General features: G+C 50.1%; 1 protein-coding gene across 2 annotated transcripts; it reads right to left on the bottom strand.

Annotated features, from left to right (window-relative positions):
* Positions 1 to 203: 203 nt before the first annotated feature.
* Positions 204 to 19869, bottom strand: Entpd6 (ectonucleoside triphosphate diphosphohydrolase 6). Of its 2 annotated transcripts, XM_050132071.1 has the most exons (14): positions 19687 to 19866; positions 15699 to 16025; positions 13348 to 13424; positions 10475 to 10618; positions 9203 to 9278; positions 8330 to 8365; positions 7391 to 7479; positions 6364 to 6443; positions 5846 to 5910; positions 4539 to 4640; positions 3755 to 3892; positions 3273 to 3329; positions 1438 to 1550; positions 204 to 1240 (listed from the first exon to the last, which is right to left on the bottom strand). In XM_050132071.1, the coding sequence occupies exons 2-14, from the start codon at positions 15988 to 15990 to the stop codon at positions 1142 to 1144; spliced, it is 1368 nt and encodes a 455-aa protein (XP_049988028.1). In that variant the 5' UTR covers positions 15991 to 16025; positions 19687 to 19866; the 3' UTR covers positions 204 to 1141. The 2 variants fall into 2 exon arrangements, with proteins under 2 accessions (XP_049988028.1, XP_049988029.1); XM_050132072.1 differs by lacking the exons at positions 204 to 1240; positions 1438 to 1550; positions 3273 to 3329; positions 3755 to 3892; positions 5846 to 5910 and having other exon boundaries at positions 19687 to 19869.
* Between the last annotated feature and the right edge of the window lie 745 nt (positions 19870 to 20614).

Below are 20614 nucleotides of genomic sequence, written 5' to 3'. Positions count from 1 at the left end.
GGTGATGTACCCAGAGCTGTCCCTAGCCAGTCTGTCAGCTGTGTCCCAGGAGAGGGAGGAGCTCAGCAGACAGCTGGGACAGGGAGCCCCTGAAATAGTCTAGGCACCTGGGTGGCCTGCTTGCTGCTGATGGTTACTGCTACCACTTGCTGTCCCAGTTGGGTAAGCTTTAAATGCTGGGTGCTCACTCAGGAGGCAAAGGAGAGAAACCCTTGTAAACCTTTATTCAGAGTAGAACAGCGGTGGCTCAGCTTACTCTATAGACTGTACATTCACTGACGGGACCACAGGGAGCCAGCTGCAGCCCAGTAAGAAGGGTGGGGGAAGGGGCAGATGGTTCTGATCGGCCCCACTGGTCTGCAAGTGGCTCACAGCAGTCATACATTCACTGGGACACAGTTGTGTCCAGAAAGGGGGCTCAGTTTTAACATAAAGCACTCACAGCTCACAGGGTAGAACACGACCCTGAACATTCTCATAGTTCCGCTCCTAACCCCATGCTCTGCAAAGCTGGAACACTGTGTCTATGAAGAGGCATCCTCCCACTTCTTCCTACTCAGTGTCCCCACATCAGTTAATGCCATACCATCCAGAGATGGAATAGCAGACCTCCAGGTAATGAATGTCATGTCTATCCTGAGGAAGGGATGGACGCACTCCAGATGCAGTCCCCTGGAGACTGCCCCGTGTCTGGGCCAGTCTACTCCATCTCCCCCAACTCAGAGAGGACAGAGAGAGGCTTGGCTCATAGGGGAACAGGGGCTGGAGACAAAACAAGACCCGTGTTACAGATGTACATAAAAGCAGCCACAATCCTGCAGATGGACGGGATAAGACCGAGAACAGGGCTGCATCTCTATCTCAGTCTGTGTCCTGGGCCCCACCTGGCTCCCTGCCCACTTGGAGGCAAGGCAGGAGATGGCCTCAGGCCAGGCAGCATTCCTATCCTGGCCCTGCCCCAGCTAGTGTGGTGTAGCAGGGCTAGCGGATGGGCCAGGTCCCAGACAGATCTGCAGGAGGTAACACCACAGGCACAGAGGAGGGTCCCAGCCAGGTGCAGGCTCCTTGATGGCATCACTTCCAGGACAGAGGAATTGGGAGCCTTGGAATTCCAGCTAGGGTGGGGACTAGGGCTTGGCCGCTACAAGGCAGGAATCTTTTCTCTCTTCAGGGAGTCGATGTAATGAAAAATAGCCCCCAGAGCCCAGCTGGTTTCAACGTTGTCAATTTTCCGAGCCAGCTTGAAAGGAGAAAGGAAAGAGAAGAGAATGTTACAGGCCCGAGCTGCAGAGACGGGGTGGCATCTAAAGGGGGGCAGTGGCTGAGGAGGCTACACACAGTTTTGGGCTTTCTTAAGGGTGGGAGCAGGAGGGTCAAAGGTTCCCAGCATCCCACCCACAAGTGGAATGTGGAACCCAAGGTGGAAGAAGTGCTCACCTTCAGTACCTTGTCCTTGGGAAAACCAAACTCCCGGAGCAGCAGGCTGATGTAGGTGAGGTCCATGCAGGCAAAGGGGCTGCTTGGTGACTGTGTCTCCAGGGTGCGGCACACTGGGAGAGATGCCCACCCCTAGTCATACTCTAGAGCAGCGGTTCTCAACCTGCTAATGCTGCTGCACCCTTTAATACATTCCTCAAGGTTGTGGGGACCCCAACCGGAACATGATTTTCAATGCTACTTCCTAACAGTAACTTTGCTACTACTTTGTTGTTTTCGAGACAGGGTTTCTCTGTGTAGCTTTGGCGCCTGTCCTGGAACTTTCTCTGTTGACCAGGCTGGCCTCGAACTCACATAGATCCACTTGCATCTGACTCTCAAGTGCTAGGATTAAAGGTGTATGCCACCACCACCCAGCTAATTTTGCTACTGTTATGAATCACAGTTAAGTATTTTTTGGAGATAGAAGTTTGTCAAAGGGGTCACGACCTCTTTGGTTTGAGAATCACTGTTCTAGACAGTCTGCGGGTGGGGAGGAGGCGACCCTGACCCCATCTGCCGTGGGGACCCATCTTGCTCTTCACTTCTGATTTACTGTCACACTGAAGTGCGGTCACCCCACTGGCAGACCAAGAGGCCAGTCCACTAGGCCTGGACACCAGTACACCAAGTGTGACTTGAATTAGCAGTGGAACCCTCACCCCCAGCCCCACCTCTGTATTGGAGACCCTTGACACTTCCTAGACGTCAACATCCACTGGGATCCTGTCTTTCTAAGGCATGACAATGGCACTAGAGCTGACTCTAAAGCTATTCTTGTGTGTGCGCCCTTCTGTGGGCACAGAGGACATCTGGCATCTTGCTGTCACTCTCTATTCCCTTGAGACAAGGTCTCTCATTTGATCCTGGAGCTCAGCTGGTGACCAGCAAGCCTCAATGATCTTTCTGTCCTCTCCCCCACAGCCTGGGCTTTGAGGGCACAGTCAACCCCGCCCGCGTTTTATGTGGGTTCTGGGGATTTGAACTCACCCTCATGCTTGTGCGGCAAACACTTACGCCATTTGTATAGCTCCCAGAAGCTATTCTTGTGCGGCAAACACTTACGCCATTTGTATAGCTCCCAGAAGCTATTCTTGATAGAGGGGCAAATCTATCTAGATACCTAATGTCCAGAGAAAGCTAAGAAGCGGCAGAAAAGCATAAAAATGCCATGTTTTCTAGCAGGGGAGGGTGGGAGAGGGAGAAGGAACTTCCTATGGAGACATACACAAAGCTTAATTGCTCTGACTTGCAAACAGGGAGCAGCAACCAGAAGAGCTGAATACGGACATGACAGTCAGTCTTGGGTGCCAGCGTGGTATGACCCTGAATGGGTGCAGAAAGGAGGTGAGGAAAGATTCAAGATGCTGCCACAGCAGGTAAACTGTCCTGGAACCAACTTCCTTAGGTCATCTGACCATCATGAAGTGGCTGTGACCATCCCAGGGAAGACTGATTCTCTTGGGGTTACTTTGGTAGCAAGGAAAAGAGGTCAGAGATTTGAGATGAGGGAACTGGCATCTGGGAGCCCTGTGGCGGCTCTGGAACCATCTGGGGATACCCTCCAATGAGAAGCTGTATCTGGGGTTGAGGCCCTGGGTGGTCCTAGAACACTGTGAACGCTGCCCTTCCATACTCTCAGCACTAGCTGATGGTAGAGTAAGGACTGAACCCAGCAGCTCTGGCCTTGCGCACCCCAGAGCAAACCCTACCTTTTAGCAGTTTCTGTATTCACAGCGATGATCTCTGCTCCCATCCTCCCTGACCATCACCCTGACAAGTTCAGTACCACTCACCATACTTGGCTGCTGTCTCAAAGTCTCCGACTACAAGGCTGCCTCCTTTCTCTGCATCTGTGGGACAGGATAGAATAGACACTGTCAGCCTCAGCTAACTCCACTTGGCTGACTGGATAGCCTGCCTTAGGTCCTTAGGCCAAGATGAGACCCTCATTGCAGGTCTACTCTCTTCCTCAGGAAGAGAGTATGTGGCTACCCATCCCAAGTGGTTCCTGAGCAGACGCTACAGGGGCAAGGGCAGGCAGTAAACCACAGAGAGTGAGTGCAGAGCAAACCCTACCTTCTGGCAGGATCTGTATTCACAGCAGATAATTTTGACTTCACGAGCTGGTTTAAAAGAACTAACTTACCTCTGAGAAGGGGCTTATAACTTCCTGCCTCTCTATTGCATTACCTCCTAAGCTTACTCATTTCACCCAGACCAGCAAAACTACTAATGGCTAGCATCGGCCCCCTGCCCAGACTGCCCTGGCCCTTACCTATAAGGCCAAAGCTCGCTGCAAGGTCATAGTAGTAGGAGAAAGCATAGAAGTCCACATGCTGCACCTCTTCTGTCCTGTGCACTTTATTTCTGAGGATTTCTGACACCCTGCTGGCACACAGCTCATAGAGGTCCACTGCAAAAGGTAAGAGAACACAGTCAAAGTCGGCAAGCCCAAAGCACGTAGGAGACGCAGCTGCCATCCATGCGAAGTGACACAGAACCAGGCTGACCACACACACAAGGCGGACATGCGCACGTCTTGTGTCCAGCCTGGGAACAACAGCCCAGTATTTCTCCTAGAAGAAATTCAAAGGACCTAGAATAACAAGAGTAGGGTGAGGGCTAGTGACAGGGTGGTAGAGGCTGTGTGTCCTGGGACACTGGCAGGAAGCAGCCTTCATTTCTCTTTGCACAGAACTGGCTAGAGCAGAGCTTCTGGGCCAGGCGCCCAAATGTGGCTATTTGTCTCAGGCCCCATGGCAGCCAGTTCCTTCCTCATTGGAGGCTTGTTGGGAAACTGGGCTATTTGGCTAGAAGTGTTTGGAGACAGACAAGGGGACTTTGTGCAGAGACCCTGAAGAGGGACGTAGCCAGAGGGGGCCCCAGCTCTCGACAAAAGCCTTCGCAGTCCTGCCATGGCTCTTGCTTGCCCACACTCTAGGGGAAGGGACAGTCTTGTCTGTGTTGCTGTCTGCTTCTTAGAGGAATGAATCTGGAAAAGGAACCGAGGGAGCAGACTACCTTTGACCCTCAGGAGCCTGAACAGCAATGCCACCTACCTGCCTTCTGTCCTGAAATCCTATAGGTGACCTCGGCATGCTCCCACTCTCCTCTGAACTGAGGAGACAGACAGGGGCTGACCAGTTCCTTGTCATTCTCAGCTGAAATAGAAAATCGTGAAGGGAAGAACGAAATGGTGCCGTGTCCATCAGACAGAGCTTAGAGGACTGGGTGGGACTGACTGAGAACGCTAAGGCTGTAACAGGGTGCTGGGGCCAATGGGAACTGTCTCCCAGGACAGTCCAGGTCAGCTGGAGAGAACTCCTGACCTGTCACAGGAGTGGCAGCCAATCTCATGACTGTGGCCCTGGTGAAACGCAGCAGCTCGTGTCCCCTGGGCATCTGGGGTTCCAGATACATTGGGCCCAGTGCTATTTTATCAGTTATCACAATGACCCTATTTGGAGGAGATTGTCGCAATTTTACAGATGGCCAGGGCTGGCAGTAACAGGTACCACCAGGTGTTATCATGTTACAGAGTGAATCTGTACTGCCTAGCATGAACTAGGCCCAGAAGCCAAGTGCTGAAGGATTGTGTCCAGTCTTTAGCACTACTGAGATGGGGTGAAACCCTTGGTAGGTGGAGCCTAGAGGAGGAAGCTGGGGCATTTTCTTGTGGGAATACTGGAGCCCGACCTTTTTCCTCCTTTGCCTCCTGTTGTCCGCCAGGTAAGCAATGTCCTCTGCCACACACTCTCACCACGATGTCATCCTGCTTCACCACAGGCCCAAAGCCAACGTATTTAAGTGATTGTGAGCTTAAACCTCCGAAGTCATAAGCCAATCAAACTTTCCTTCCCTAGTCATTTGCCTCAGCTACTGTGGGTGACAGAAAGCTGGGTAAGAGCTCATTCTAAGTGCAGACGACACGGCTCAGAAATTATTTTGCTATGATCTCTCCTTTTTTTTTAAATTAAAAAACTCCCTTATTTTTATTTTATGTACTTGGGTGTTTTGCCTGCATGTATGTGGGTATAACACATATATACAGTATCTGTGGGAGCTAAACGAGGCTATCAGATCAGCTGGGTCTGGAGTTACAGACGGTCTAGAGCTGCCATGTGTGTGCTGGGAATCAAACCCAGGTCCTTCAGTGCTCTTAGCCACCGAGCCACCTCTCTAGCAACCTCCTAGCATCTCTTCAACGAATGATAACTTAGAAGACTGTACACAGGTAAACACGTCATCCCATATTCTATCCCACCCACGATGGCTGGGTAAGCAGTGGCTGATGCGTTGCTGTGTGGCAGAGGGGAAGGGGAGGCGCTGGGAGTAGGGCAGAGCCTAGAGCAAGTGTTCTACTCACCAGGCTTCCCCTCCACACCACCCAGAATAGCCAGTCGTGCCGACATCAGTCCCAGCCCCAGGTAGCTGTGGAGACAAATCCTGGTGAGGCTGGGCAACACATGCACCTGCCTGGGTTCAGTGAGAGCAAGAAAGGCGTTCCTGCTTCTTCTAGAACTAAGGCCGAGACATGAAGTAATTGAACTGAGAGCCTGTTGTGAGCTGTGCACACGGCAGCAAAGGAGACGGATCCCATCTGTCTTTATGGGGTTCTGCACGTGCCACGTGGTCAGCAGGCGGCCAACTCCTCACCTCGAGTCTTTTTCCAAGCGTCCCCCAAAGTAGAACAGAGCAAGCACAAAGGATGAGATTTTACAGTAAACGTAAAAATGAAGCTTGCGGGAAGAGAAGCAGGGGAGGCAGGACGAGGAGGGCCCAGGCAGTCACTGGCATAGGGGATTCTGGAATCCGGCATCTACGTGGGGAAAGGGTCCCACCATAAGCAGCAAGGGGGAGGTGCATCAGGAGGGGCAGACCCACCTGTAGGAGTACAGCTTGTACGTTCTGTTGAACATCTGCAGCGCTGTCAGGTGGCCTGGCGGGGAGGCTTGCAGGGTACCCTAGGGAGGAACACGAAGCTATGGTGGCCCTGCTCTTTCCAGAAGACTCTGCCCTCCTCCCTGAATTGTTTGGAAGAACAGGGACATTTAGGGAGCTTTCCATTAAGTCTTTGGCTATGACAGAGCGAGGAGCAAGTGGTAAAAAACAAAACCATCCAGAGTGATGGCTCTCCCCTTAGGAGCAACTTTTTCTGTTTTTCTTTCCATATTAGGGATCAAACCAGGCCTTCTAGGCACTCGGCCAGTGAGCAACACCCTCAGCATTTATTATTTACTTTATTTATTATTGTTATTTTGAGACAAGGACCTGCTAGCTTGTCCAGACTAGCTTTGAACTCCTAATCCTCCAACCTCAGCCTCCACGGTGCTGGGATTACGGATGGACACCGGACCAGCTGCATCTTGCACCTTCGGACGCACATAGTCCCATCAAACCAGACAAGCGTCTGCCTTCAGTAAACTGAGTAGGACCACAGCTTCAGTGACTAGGTGTGTATATGTGTGTATGCACTGCACACTCTATTCCAAGGAAATGAGATGCGATTGTTAATAAACGGTGTGGGTGACAAAAGAGGTGATTAAAATAGCGGATGCTATTAAATTCCAGCGTTTTTATCTCTTTAGAACATTTATCTTGAAGGCTGACCCCTCTCCCATCTATGAGTCATACTGTCCATTCTTGCTCCTGGAACTTCATGGGGGATGGAAGGTGTCTAGTCTCTAGCCCAAAGACTATTATTTGATTTCACTTCACTGAAGAGCAGGTTTCTCTTTTGGTTTTTAGTGCACAGAGTTAAAATCTAAGAAGTTATCTGTGAGAATTCAGGGTGGGGGTGGGTGGAGCGCCTTCCAGTGGCCAAGGGGCCTTCTCTGAGGGACCTCCTCTGGGTGGCTGCAGCTCCCTGACTGAGATGCACACACCTGGTGAGGCAGGCAGGGCTGGTTACCTCGACACGCGGGAGGAAGGTGATCTGCGTGGATCCTCCGCCCAAATCCAGCATGCCCACACTGCTGCTTCCTGGGGTTTTCAGACTGCCTAGATCACAGTGAATAAAGACAGTGCTGCCGTGTTAGGGAGGGTATGAGAACACCAGGAAGATCAAAGAGAGGTCAGAAACTGCCCTTCGGTAGGGTGGGAGGGGTGAGGAGCAGGGAAGCTACTGTAACTACTTAAAAAATTGCAACTTAAAAGTATCCAAGAGTCATGACTCTGCCAGCTGTGGCTTTGATGGACAGTAAGACTCTGACCACTGACAGGCTCACACTTGGCCTATCTTCTGGCAAGGCCAGCCTCACCTCCCAGGGAACACTGACTTCTCTGCTGTCTGATGCTGATTCTTCCGCCAGGAATTCTCCTTGACTAGCTCCATCTCAGACTGTTCTCCCAAAGCATCTGAGGTAGCGATCCCTATCCTGTCCACCAGTGCCTTTCTGCCCTCAAGTTGGTGAGTCCTGCCAGGAAAACCCTTTCTTTGTCTACATACAGACACGGTACCCTTCTCCAGTACAGTGGCCGCACTGAAAACTACCTGCACGTATCTGTTTCTGACCCGCCTCCGAGGCAGACGCTTCTGGCACGGGTGACTAGGACTCACATTACATCCGGTATCTGAAGACCTGACTGGGCTCAATTCGCTGCTTTTCTCAGAAACAAACTACAGGTCAGGGTCCCAGCGCACACTGGGTGATGGCTGTGCTGACAGAAGAGTAAGGGCGTGAGGAGCTATGAACACGCATGCATACGGGCTCACACCGCCTGACCTGGCTGGGTATGCTGCTACCCTACTCTGCCTCCAGGCCAACAACACTGAATCTGGCTGTCATGGTAATGGGGTCTCCTTTCCCAGGGGTGGTGAGCCACTAGCCTGGCACCCAGGGACACGCACCTGTCAGGAAGTTGACGGTGATCCATGCTGAAACACCTGTAAGACAAGGGCACAGACGTTTCAATTCCTTTAAATAAAAAATTTGAAATGTATTTTTTGTGTATGGGTGTTCTGCCTGTATGTATATCTGTGGACTTTGTGTGTGCCTGGTGCCATGGAGGCCAGAAGAGGGGTTGGAGCCCCTGGAACTAGAGTTATGGATGGTTGTGAGCCATAATATGGATGCTGAGAACCGAATTTGGGTTCTGTAAGAGTGGCAAGTGATCTTAACAGCTGTTTCTCCAGACCCCATTTTAACTCTTGCCACATCAAGTGGCTACCTATTTCCAGATTTCAGGGGCATTATGAGCACTGTTCGCCATTCCCAGCCTTCAGAGAGGAACAGAATTGACTTAAGAACACTGTGGCTTCGGGCACACACTAAAGACCTAGACTACATTACCAAATGCTGTATCTCCTCCAGGACTTTGTCACCAGCTTCCATTTCTGAAAGAGGCAGGCAGAGAATCCAATGTCCCCTCTGCCCTCCAGACACGCTCACTCTTCAGGTCATATTTTTAAAAATCACTGCCTGGGAGGAACCACAAGTGCCTATCTCAGAACGAGCTACGTGACCACAATGTTCCCAGTACAGCAGCAACTGGCATTCTCTAAATGTCACTTCCAGAGGGCTTCATCTGCACCAGGTCTGGAGCTGGTCAAGATAAGATCCTGTCCCTAACAAACCAAACAGGACCATGACAGGCTAACCACAGTGCCTCAGGCCTGGAGTCCATGCAGCGGCAGTGGCGGCAGTGGTGGTGGCAGCGGCGGCACAGAGTCATTTGTCTGATGGGGACATGCACTGACGAGATGCTCATTTGTCCACTCTACCTTCATCTGTGCCATTCATGATGGAAACACAGTCGTCCCCTACAAGGAAGGGCGATGCCTTGAATACCTCCTTCACCTAAACACAAAGAGAAACATTTCTTAGCTTGACATGGAGCTGGATAGAATTTGTACTTGTTAGAACTTAGGAGGCTGAGGCAGGAGATCTGGAGTTTGAGGTTACTTTCGTCTACAGCAAGTGTCTCACCCTCCGTCCCAGCCAGGGCAAGGAGGATGTGTTCACTCTTCAGAAGCAAGATCAGGAGCTTCCAAGGGCATGGTGTGCTCAGCTGGCAGCGACAGAACACTAAGGATTCTGTGGTGTTCTGAGAGGCAAAGATTGAACTGCTACAAGCTTCTGTGGTCTTCTCTAGGGGTGTCCTTGGCTGATATCCCTAGGATAGCTAAGAGAAATGCTACTCCAGGTACCTTATCTTGAACTGCTGGGGATAGGAGAGTTCTGAGAGAAAAGATGAGCCTGCGGGGTTCCCAAACATTGCCTGGCTTTGGGTTGAGAGATGAAGGGCAAGAAGCCCTGAGTCAGGGCTTAAACCTGGGGACAACTCATATGGCCTGTGTAAATATAGGTGGGGCCACTGATCCAGGGACATGGGCCGTTAGAGCACAGCAGAGGGAGGTGGAGGTGTGAATGACTGGGTATGTTTCCATTTTCTAAGGACATAGAAACTTCAGTGCACCTTGTCACCCCTACCTCCCTGTGTCCTAAGAGGGTGTGCTGTGCCACCATCTTACAGGTAAACGGTAGAAGAACAGTCTAGAAGTTGAGGGAAACTGTATCTTCCCAAACTTGGTGGATGGGAAGAAGATCAGAAATGCATTCTGGGGTTGAGGATGTACCCCCAGTAAGTGACTGTCCGGGGACACCAGGCCTCCTAAGAAGTATGGGGACTAGGGAAGAGACTGAGGGTCTCTTGGGCAGTCACATCTGAGCTTGAGCTAAGACGCCAGTTCAGTTCAAACACCTGGGGGTGCCCTTCAGGAGCACAACACAATTTTAAACCAAAGTTGTTTTCTTAAACGTCACACATACAATTCCTAACTGTTTTCTCTTCAGGACACTTCTATGTCCTGCTTGACACTAGCTGGAGGGTTGGTGCCTGTGCCACTCTGTAGCCCAGAGTGGCCTCTGGTATGAGACTGTCTTGTTGGCCACCCAGGTGCTGGGCTGACAGGTATACACCATCATGCCCAGCAGGGTTAGCGTTTTTCAGTGATCCTTAGCCACCTCCCAGTGCAGGCGATGGCTAAGCTTACCTTTTGCAGCAACTTCTGAGCCTTTTCTCCCGGCAGCAGGCGCAAACCAGCTGTGGCCTTGAGGACCAGAGGGGTGGCCTTCCAGAAGTCATATGGAATGTGTTGTTTAGCAACATTCAGAAGCTCCTGGATCCCCTGAGCACTCTGTGGATGTAGTGAAAGCAAAGCAGGGCTGTCACACACACTCCCCAGTTACCACCCCCTTCAAAATGTGTATTAAACACATTATCTAATTTAAAAGTTAAATTTGGGAGATGTGTGTGCACGCATGTGCATGCTCTCATACAGAGATAGGAAGGCAACCTCCATGAATCAGCTCCCACCTTCTACCTTGTGTGGGCAGGAACCTCCCTGAATCCGCTCTCACCTTCTACCTTGTGTGGGCAGGATCTCTCTTGCTTCTGCAGCTGCCGGCTAGCTGACTCAGCACACTGGGCTTTTTATGTGTGTTCTGGGACTAAAAGTCAGGTCACAGGAATCTGAAGCTAGTGCTTTTACCCACCAACCCCTCTCCTGGTCCCTTTCTCTGGTTTCCAAAATCAGCAGGAGTACTGCATCAGCACTGACCATTTGTGAGACAAGGGGTCAGGACATAGAGGACAGGCAAAGGATGTGGCGGGTGAAGACAGGTCAGGAGTCATGGGGCTGAGCCTCCTTTTAGAGTAACTTCCATGCTTTCTGAGCAGAACTTATACCCTGGCCTGTCACTACCTGTGCTGGCTAGTTCTGTGTCAACTTGTCACAAGCTAGAGGTAGGTGAAAGGAGTAAACACAATTAGGAAAAACCCTCCACTGGATAGTCTAGAGACGGAGGGGAGAACCAAACACACCTGGCAAAAACAAACGAATAAATGAAATTATTCCTAGTGATGTTCTTCTATACTCATAAATCGGTGCTTGGTCTAGTCATCATCAGAGAGGCTTCCTCTGGCAGCTGACAGGAGCAGATGCAGAGACTCCCCCACACCTCCCAGTCAAAAATTAGGTGGAGAAAAGAGAGCCCAGGGGGCTCTCCTTGAGCTCCTGCTCTCAGAGCTTGGAGAACCCATGGAAGAGGGGCAGGAGGAACCATGGGAGCCAGAGGGGTGGAGGATACTCAATGAATCAACTAAGCAGGGCTCATGGGGGCTCATAGAAACTGAGTGGCAATTGTGGATCTGTGTTAGGTCCTCTGCGTATGTTATGGATGTTGGCTTTTTGTTTTGTTTTGTTTTGTTTTTATGGGACCTCTGACAGTGAAAGAGGTAGGTGTCTTTGACTCTTTTACCTGCTTTTGGGACTCTTTTCCTTGCACTGGGTTGCCTTGTCCAGCCTTGATGTGATGCTTTCTACCTGTTCTTATTGTATCTTCTTGTGCTATGTTTGGTTGATGCCCCTCGGAAAACCTGCCCTTCTCTGGGGGGAGAGGGAACTGAGAGGAGTGGAGGGATGGGAAACTGTGGTTGGGATGTATTGTATGAGAGAAGAATAAAAACTAAAAAAAGAAAATACTTTCATAAGATCCAGCTGTAGGGCATTTTCTTTTTTTTTTTTAAATTTATTTATTTATTATGTATACAATATTCTGTCTGTGTGTCTGCCTGCAGGCCAGAAGAGGGCACCAGACCCCATTACAGATGGTTGTGAGCCACCATGTGGTTGCTGGGAATTGAACTCAGGACCTTTGGAAGAGCAGGCAATGTTCTTAACCACTGAGCCATCTCTCCAGCCCCATGTGGGGCATTTTCTTAACTAGTGATTGATAGAGGAGAGCTCAGCCCATTGTGGGTGGGGCCATCCCGGGACTAGTGGTCCTGGGTTGTAAGAAAACAGGCTGAGCAAATCATGAAGGGGCAAGCCAATAAGCAGCACTCCTCCATGGCCTCTGCATCAGATCCTGCCCCCAGGTTCCTGCCCTGCTTGAGTTCCCCGGCTTCCATCATGAACTACAATGTGGAAAAGTCAAATAATCCCTTTTCTCCCCAACTTGCTTTTTGGTCATGGTGTTCACTGCATCAACAGAAACCCTAACTAAGCTGGGTGGTGGTGCATGCCTTTAATCCCAGCACTTGGGAGGCAGAGGCAGGCGGATCTCTGTGAGTTTGAGGCCAGCCTGGTCTACAAGAGCTAGTTCCAGGACAGGCTCCAAAGCTACAGAGAAACCCTGTCTCGAAAAACCAAGAAAAAAAGAAAGAAAGAAAGAAAGAAAGAAAGAAAGAAAGGAAGGAAGGAAGGAAGGAAGGAAGGAAAGAAGGAAGGAGCCCTAACTAAGACACCACCCCTCACTAGGTGACCTCATAGGGTCATGATTTCCTTAGATGTCATGAGCATGGGAAACAAATAAATCCTATGGTCCCTTGTAGAACTGAGTCCCATGAATAACCCCTAAGGGGTCACACCACCGGCCAGAGAGCTCAAAGGGTGGCTTGGCACATGGTAAGCTGCAGTAATAGGTAAAGAGCCGCTTTGTGTGTCCTTGGACAGATGCTTGAGACTTGTCCCTGTTTTCATTTTGCATACAGTAGAGAGGGACAGTCTGTCTGACACAGACTTTATCACCCATATGCACAAGGGCATCTTTGGGTGGATTTGCGGACTAAGCATTCTAGATAAAAAGAAAGTAAGTTTTCCCTTTGTGCAGACTTTACCTATTACTGCAGCCTCTGTATGTTTGTGGGTGTGAGCTTCTGAACTGTGTAAGGATCAGAGCCTCATGTCAGCACCCTGGTGGGTGAGACCTGCATTTCTCCTCACCTCTCTGTCTTCCGGGATACAGCATTCCTCAGGCAGTGCCTTTCTCTCAGAAGATGACCAACTGATCCAGTTTCAAAGGGGTTGGCTAGGAAGCCAGAGGACATTGGAAGGAGAAACACACACAAGATGGTAGTAGTTACCTTTTCAACATCATCAGCATAAGCAGAAAGTCCAGGCTTCAGTGCTTTGAAGGTTTCATGGGTCAAGGTGGGAGTTTCTAAAAGGAAACATTTTTAAAAGATGTAATTATGAATATATACAAGGAGTATGAATGTCTACAACAGAGACCAACTGATGTTAAAAGCAGAGGCCTGACCATGGGGGCCAATTAAAAGGGATTATTTTTGCTTAAATTTTGCTGTCCAGTTCATCTGAGTAAAGAACTAAAGCTTGCACCAGACCTTTCCTTTATTAAATATATGAATGTACACACACACACACACACACACACACACACACACACACACACACACACAGGCTGGGGTGAATGTGCCTCCCTAGCATCCTAGAGGCCCTGGAATTGATTCCAGCATTGAAAAAATACAAATGAGCAACTTGCACCCTGAACTTATTGAGGATAACTTACTTAAATTTTAAGATAATTCTTATTGATTTAACAAAATAAATGACCTTAAACTGTAAAATAAAAATGACGTCCGTCACTCTGAAAAATTATCTTTATATGGGCCTTGAACAAGCTTTTGAAGGTTTGCTTTTCTTCTTAAGAAGTTGGGTAGTTGATGTCAGGAGGGATGAACTGTATTGCCACAAGGGAAGTGTCCAGATGGCGTCCTGTGGTCAAAGACACCAGTCCAAAACAGGACTATGTGAATATGAGGACTGAGGAAGAAAAACACAGGACCAAAACTTTTTCACAAAACTGTTCTCTTTAGAACATTTGATTATAGTTATTACTGCCTTAAATTTATTTATTCTTTTTTTATTTTTAATTTGGTGCTAGAGCCGGGCGGTGGTGGCGCACGCCTTTAATCCCAGCACTCGGGAGGCAGAGGCAGGCGGATCTCTGTGAGTTCGAGACCAGCCTAGTCTACAAGAGCTAGTTCCAGGACAGACTCCAAAACCTGTCTCGAAAAAAAAAAAAAACCCAAAAACAAAAAAAAAAATTTGGTGCTAGAAATTGATTGGGGCCCCAGACATGGTAGATAAGTGTTCTACCACAAAGCAAACTCTCCTGATCACATCTGTTAAATTTGGTTTCAGAACCAATTTTGGAGGTAGGTCAGTCGATCTGGCATTTAATGTTTAGCCATTGCATTAAGTATAAAGGTATCAATGCATAAATAGCCAAATTACAAAAGGCTAGAGCATCATTTATGCTGTTGAGTTAGTAAGAATTAACTGTTAAATTATTATTACTGGTATTGCTTTTCAGATCAGGTCTCTCTGTGTAGCCCTGGCTACACTATGTAGATCAGGCTGGCCTCGAACTCAGAGATCCACCTGCCTCTGCCTCTCAAATGCTGAGATTAAAGTCGTGCACCATCATAGTCAGACTAACTGTCAAAATTAACACTTTAAAATGGATACAAACTTTTTTATCTAAATTATCCTTGATAACATTTCCTTTTCTTTTCTCGTAAAGCAAAGTTCTGGCCCAAAAACATGAAAATTAATAATTAAATAAGAAGCAAGTAAAACAGGCTACTGAAGCTTTCAAGAGAGGTGCCAGGGTTCTCAAGCTGACAGAGCAATCAATGCCAGGATAGTGTCTGGTCATTAGGGACCTGGATATGGAATCGGGCAGAGCAGAGGGCTGGAGAGCTGGTTAGCTGAAGGTCAGATGCAGAGAGGGCAGATTTTAGGGCAACAGATGGAAGAGTCGAGTAAAGAACCAGGCAGACAAGGGGTCCTGGAGAGAAGTCTCCACCTTCTGTCTAAAGTTCCCACTCCTGGGAGGGAAAGCAGGTAGGGCCTGAGGTACAGGACCCTTCTCAGTGCCGTGCCAGGCTCTTAGGACCCATAGCAGCAGGTCCTGCAAGCCTCGGCCCATGTTTCTACTACTGATCTAACCTGCCTGGGCTCCGGCTCCCGTGAGCCTGAGTCTGCAGTTGTTTCCTGCCTTGAGATCTCTCGACATCATCGTGACATGGCCCAAATTACAGGTTCAGCCACAGGAGGGCACAGGCCACTAAATGCCCTCTAGGGCCTAGCTGCCTATCAATGGTAGTCACTGGTGGACTCAGAGAGTAAGGACAGCCTTGGGTTCCTGGGGAATTTAGGTGCATTGCCTTTGTGTCCTCTGCGTGGTATCTTTTAGCAACTGCACCCCCAGCCCCACCCCAAGTGGTCTGGTGCTCATACCCAGGGCCTCTCATGTGCTCTACTGCTGAACTCTGCCTTGATAACTTCATGGTAACAGGTAACGGGCTCAAGCCCACCGTCTTCTGAAGTAATCTGAGAGCCTTGTCCTGTGTGGGGAGAAGGCAGACCCTGTGTTTGAGCCCATAATGACTCATGGTCAGACAGATACCTCCAGGTGGCCGGGCGAACTGGAAGACATGGATGCGCGTGCCGGTGCTCCCCGCGTCAAACATGATCCCATAGAAGATCTCATGACTGCGCGTAGCTGAGTCTGGGGAGCTGAAGGCCTGCTGGGTCCACCGTGCTCCTGAGGCAGCCCCAGCAATGGTGAAGAAGGCCTGGGCAGTAGTGGCCCGGTGCCACTTGATATAGGCAACATAGATGAACAGCCCCACACACAGCCCGAGGGGGTATGCCACCTTCGTCATCCGCAGATTCCCATGGTTTGGTATTTTTCTCATCTCTCAGTCTGCGGGGACTGGGTAGCTGCTGCTGGCTGAAGGAAGGAGAATTAGGTAAATCACATTAGGTTGTCGCCTACAGAGTGTGTCAGAAGTCCCCAGGCCTGGGGACAAAGTACACAACTCAAGACTGGTCTGCACCCCTGTCCCCAGATGTCAGAAGGGTTATTTCATTTTCTTGATGACTGTGGAAGAGATGGTCCAGAACGGAGAGTTCGGAACACCGAGTAACTTCCTGACAAACCATGGGACATGCTGCTGCTGGTATCAAAGAGCCCGGTGTCCACAGATGACTCCAGGTGACAGATCCAGATGCCCTCCCCAGTCTTCAAATCCTTACTCTCGTTCCCATTCATAGATTGTAACTTCAGCAATTTACTTTCCTGGGGCCTTAAAAATGGGCATTCAAACAACTGCAGTGAACCGGAGGCAAGTGTGAAACATTGACCTGACTTTTCTGGGTGTTTAATTGACGCCACTTTTCATTGATAAGAAACATTCCTGTTGAGGGAGTAAATGATGTCTGGTACTTTCAAAGCCTCTAACATTCTATAAAAATAAAATAAATTAAATTGATGTCATCAATTTTGGTCCAATATACTCCAAACAAAATCATTCACTCATTTTTGAAATTTAATTTTAAATTTTTTTTGAAAGGGTTTTGGAGACAGGTTCCTGCTCTATTGTCCAGTCTGGCCTCAAACCTCAATCCTCCTGCCTCAGACTCCTCAGTGATAGTAGTCTAGGTGTGTACCATCATCCCTGGATATTTAAATTTTTTTTAGTAGCTCCTAGTCTTAAAAATATGAGAAGTGAGGGTCCTGCATCTCCATGCATCTCTTATCCTCAAGGGATGTCTGTTGGTCTTTTCACCCTATACTCTTATCAGTTATGGAAACACAGCAGTTAATCCTAGAAGAGCAGGAAGCTTGGTGGTACGGGCTACAAGAACGGGCTACAAGAACGACTTGTGTCCTGCTGGTGCAGACTAGTTCCTCCAAGGGCCTCCTCTGCAAGGACTGTTAGTCCTCTGGAGGACTAACACATGAATTACAATGGCATTTGGAAATTCGGTATGTTCGAGACTATCAGCTGAAGACAAGCTCTGTAGATGGGCAGAGGACACATCGCCTGGAAACCAGGGGCAATGGCAGGCGGAAGGACCCCGTGGCTGCGCTAGGCAGGGCCGGTGTGCGCATCCTAAGGCGGTCCAGGTGGAAGAGAGGTGGGATGCCACTGCACACAGAGCAGGCTTTCCTTGGTTCCACCTCTGGCCACACTCAAATACTGTTAGCTCGGGGCACATAAACACTGCCCCTGTGCCCCAGGCCCAGCGAAGAGGCCCAAGGTGGGGCAAGAAAAGAAGACAAATCACCGCCCCCAGTTCCTGTCCCACGGAGGGCTCAGAAAAGTTCTCTGGGCAGGTGCCAAGGAGTAAGCTTCCCTCGCCAGTCCGGCTCCTGCCTTCCTTTGGTCTCACTTGGTCCCACTGCACTTGAGAGTGACCGGCTGCTCTCAAGATCACACCCCATCAGCTGCTGAGGCCGGGCCCTTGTCACTTATTCCTTCCTTTTATCCTCGTCCGTGCATTCCAAGAACACAGGGCCTCCTTTTGCATTGACAACTCAGTTCCCTGTCCCAGGCCCTTTATACATATACCCATTCCCAGAATGCTCAGCCACCAAGTAGGCCAATTTTGTCCAACTGTCCAATTCTACTGCCTTCCCAGCCTGAATGTCTTTGCCACGTGTCCTGAGTGCCCTACCCCCAACCAGTAAATACAAGATTCTATTTTAGACAGCCCGACAACACATGTGAGTTCACGGAGCTACAGTCATTACATTTACATATCAGCTAGCTCAGGGTGACAGTAACAATCCAAACACAACATCATATCCTGGGGACACAGGACAGACTGGTCCACTGGCACCTCCGTGTCTCAGAGGCCCAACTCCAAACACACTCACTTTATTCTGTTGTACTGAAGTGTCTGGCCATAGCTAAGGTACTTGCAGGAAGGACCAACCACAATCTGTAGCCATGTCTAACACCCAGTGGTGGTATACTGAGCAGACTCCCAAAAGGCTTACAGAGGAAAACAACTCAACCTTAGTTGCACTTTACAGAACAGAGGTTTTGGTTTTTTTGTTTTTTAAATGCAAGCAACAGGCAGAAGTAAAACCAGGTAGGGAATGGGCAGGAGGTAGAACAGGAAGCAGCATGCAGGGGCAAACAGAGGTAGCTTGGACAGGTCCACTTCCTGTTAGGTAGAGGCTGGAGTCGGAGAACGTAGGTGTGGCGTTAGGAGTGGCTATGGAATATGCACCCTCTGAGTTGAACTGGCACTGGCCAGATTTTTCGAGGTTTGACCTGACGTACAGGAAGCCGTGAACGCAAGCTGCGCACGCTAAATGTGTCCAAAAATCAAAGCCCGCTAACAAAGCCTCACTGATTTCTTCTTCTGGTGGCTGTAGAAAAATCTTTTCTTGTAGAAGAGGAAAACCCCACACAGGAACAGTCAGTCCTGTGAGGACGGCCTCCTAGTGTCTTCTGCAGGCTGCTGCGCCTTCGTGGGCCGGTACCTACCTCAGACCTATGCACACAAAGAACAGTGCACCACCTCTCAGATTCTGTGAGGCTCCAGGAGGGCCTCAGGAGGGCCACCATATTAGCCTACGCTCCTTCTGGCGCAGGAGAGAGACAAAAGCCCCTCAATTTTTAGATTTACCAGTATGCTTGCTGCATTTTTAAAGGGCTACATTGTTAGTTCACTGGTAACAAGAATAGGGAAACCTCCCCTCAGCGCCATTCAGCCCCCTCCATGGCTCTGCAGCGCTTCAGGAGAGCCCCTATAATCACGTTCATCTACCTCTCCCTGGGGGAGCTCCCCTTCGCAGGTGTCTGAATTTCCTGCTGTGGCTATTAAGGCTTCGCTATATGCCCTGTGATGTAGGATGTTTGGCTTACCACACATGGCCGTGGGGTACAAGTGCCTGCAAAGACATAAAAGGCCCCGGTATTTTCAGGCAATTGATTCCTTTGGGCAGACTCGGTGTGAAGGGCTCTGTCTGCTGTAACGTACTCAGCAATGTAGTCTCAAAACCACCCAGTTACTTCCCGCTGCTCTTAAAATAAAAACCTGTTCGCTCTGATTCTCCATCATTCTGGATGTCTACATCAGGACCTCTCCCTCCTTTAGCCTGAAGCACCTGTGGCCACACATCAAGTTAGGCAGAACCACCCCGACCCTCGGCTGGCTTTTCTCGGTCACCTTCTGTACGATCGGAACACAGGATTTCTCCAGTTTCCTGAGCTTCCTAGCCGGATCGTGCAGTGCTGGAGGGGAGGGGCCTGGGTCTGGTTCTGCTGGGGGCGGGTCAGCACACACCAGTCGAATGAATGGATGGCGCAGGGGAGTTGGTCTCAGACCCCTCCGGCTTGGCCTACAGGGTAGCTCACAACACTGCCCACCGTGTAGCGCAAACTTGCGTGGGCTACGCAGCCGGGATGCAAAGGCAGCAAGGGGCGAGGACCCGGGGCGCAAGTGACCCTGAGGCCTCTCCTAGGAGCTGCCACCTGGCTCAGGGAGGTGCCAGGCACTTGGATCCGCACCACAGGGAACCCCGTCAGTCGAGCGCTGGAAGACCCACCACAGTCAGTCACCCCGGGCAAGCACATCCTGCTGGCCCCGCTTACCCTGCACGGCGCCCTCAGCGCCTCTGCGGAGGCAGTGGAGTACCGGTAGAGAGAGAAAGAGAGAGCGACCACCCACAGAGGGCTCAGCTCTCCAGCCCTGGTCCGCGTTAACACAGCCTTTACGCTCGGATCCCGATCTAGCAGTTCCCTAGAAGCAGCCCCCGCCTACGTGTACTTTGCGTCACCGGTGGGCGGAACGGCATCGAAGCGCGTGCGCTGTGGCGCTTGCCCGCTACGCAGGCGCAGGCGCAGTAGCCAGGTGCTCTTGCGGAGGGTTTTCTTTCAGCTGGTAGTGGGCTCCGGTGTCGGAACCTGTTCGCTTCTTAGGATCCTCTGACCAGCCCTTGAGGCGTGGCGGAAAGGAGCCTTGTCTTGACTGACGTAGGAGTTACTTCAGTCTCATCCATCACCTGACCTTTTGTAGGCTTTCCCCCTGGATCCCTCTTTTTTTTTTTTTTTTTTAATGTCTTCCTCCTGGCCACAAGGTTGCCAGCTCCTAACTTCAGTGAGACCCCGAATATATGGCCCTAGTTAAGTTGTCTGAATGTCCCCCAAATTGGTTCTCCTTTCTCCTTCAAACCAGGGCTCCTCTTCTGCCTGCCCACGTAATGGCATCTGTACATTGGGGTACGGAGCAGGGGCGTTGATCCTGGTCCTGGAGGATTTTCCCGTCTGTCGTCTGGGAAAGGCTAGACACAAGGATTTCTAATGGTCAAGACAGGACACTCGGGAGTGGATCGGGTGGGTGGTAGCCACAGAGGGCAGGGACACTGTGAAAGCAGGGTTGGCAGTCCTCGTAGTCCCATGAAACCATTGCAAATGGCCAGGAAAGCAGCTGACTGGACCTTGCCTTGTTTTACCAATCAGTCCCCTGAGATTTGATTATAGTAGTAGTCCATACGGTCTCTTATTTGGTGGATATTAAAAG

Source organism: Alexandromys fortis, unplaced genomic scaffold, assembly GCF_014885135.2.
Source record: "Alexandromys fortis isolate MF-2015 unplaced genomic scaffold, M_Fortis_MF-2015_v1.1 scaffold_402, whole genome shotgun sequence".
NCBI lineage: Eukaryota > Metazoa > Chordata > Mammalia > Rodentia > Cricetidae > Alexandromys > Alexandromys fortis.
The sequence above is the reverse complement of the archived record's forward strand: the minus strand, read 5'-3'. Positions and strand labels throughout refer to the sequence as shown.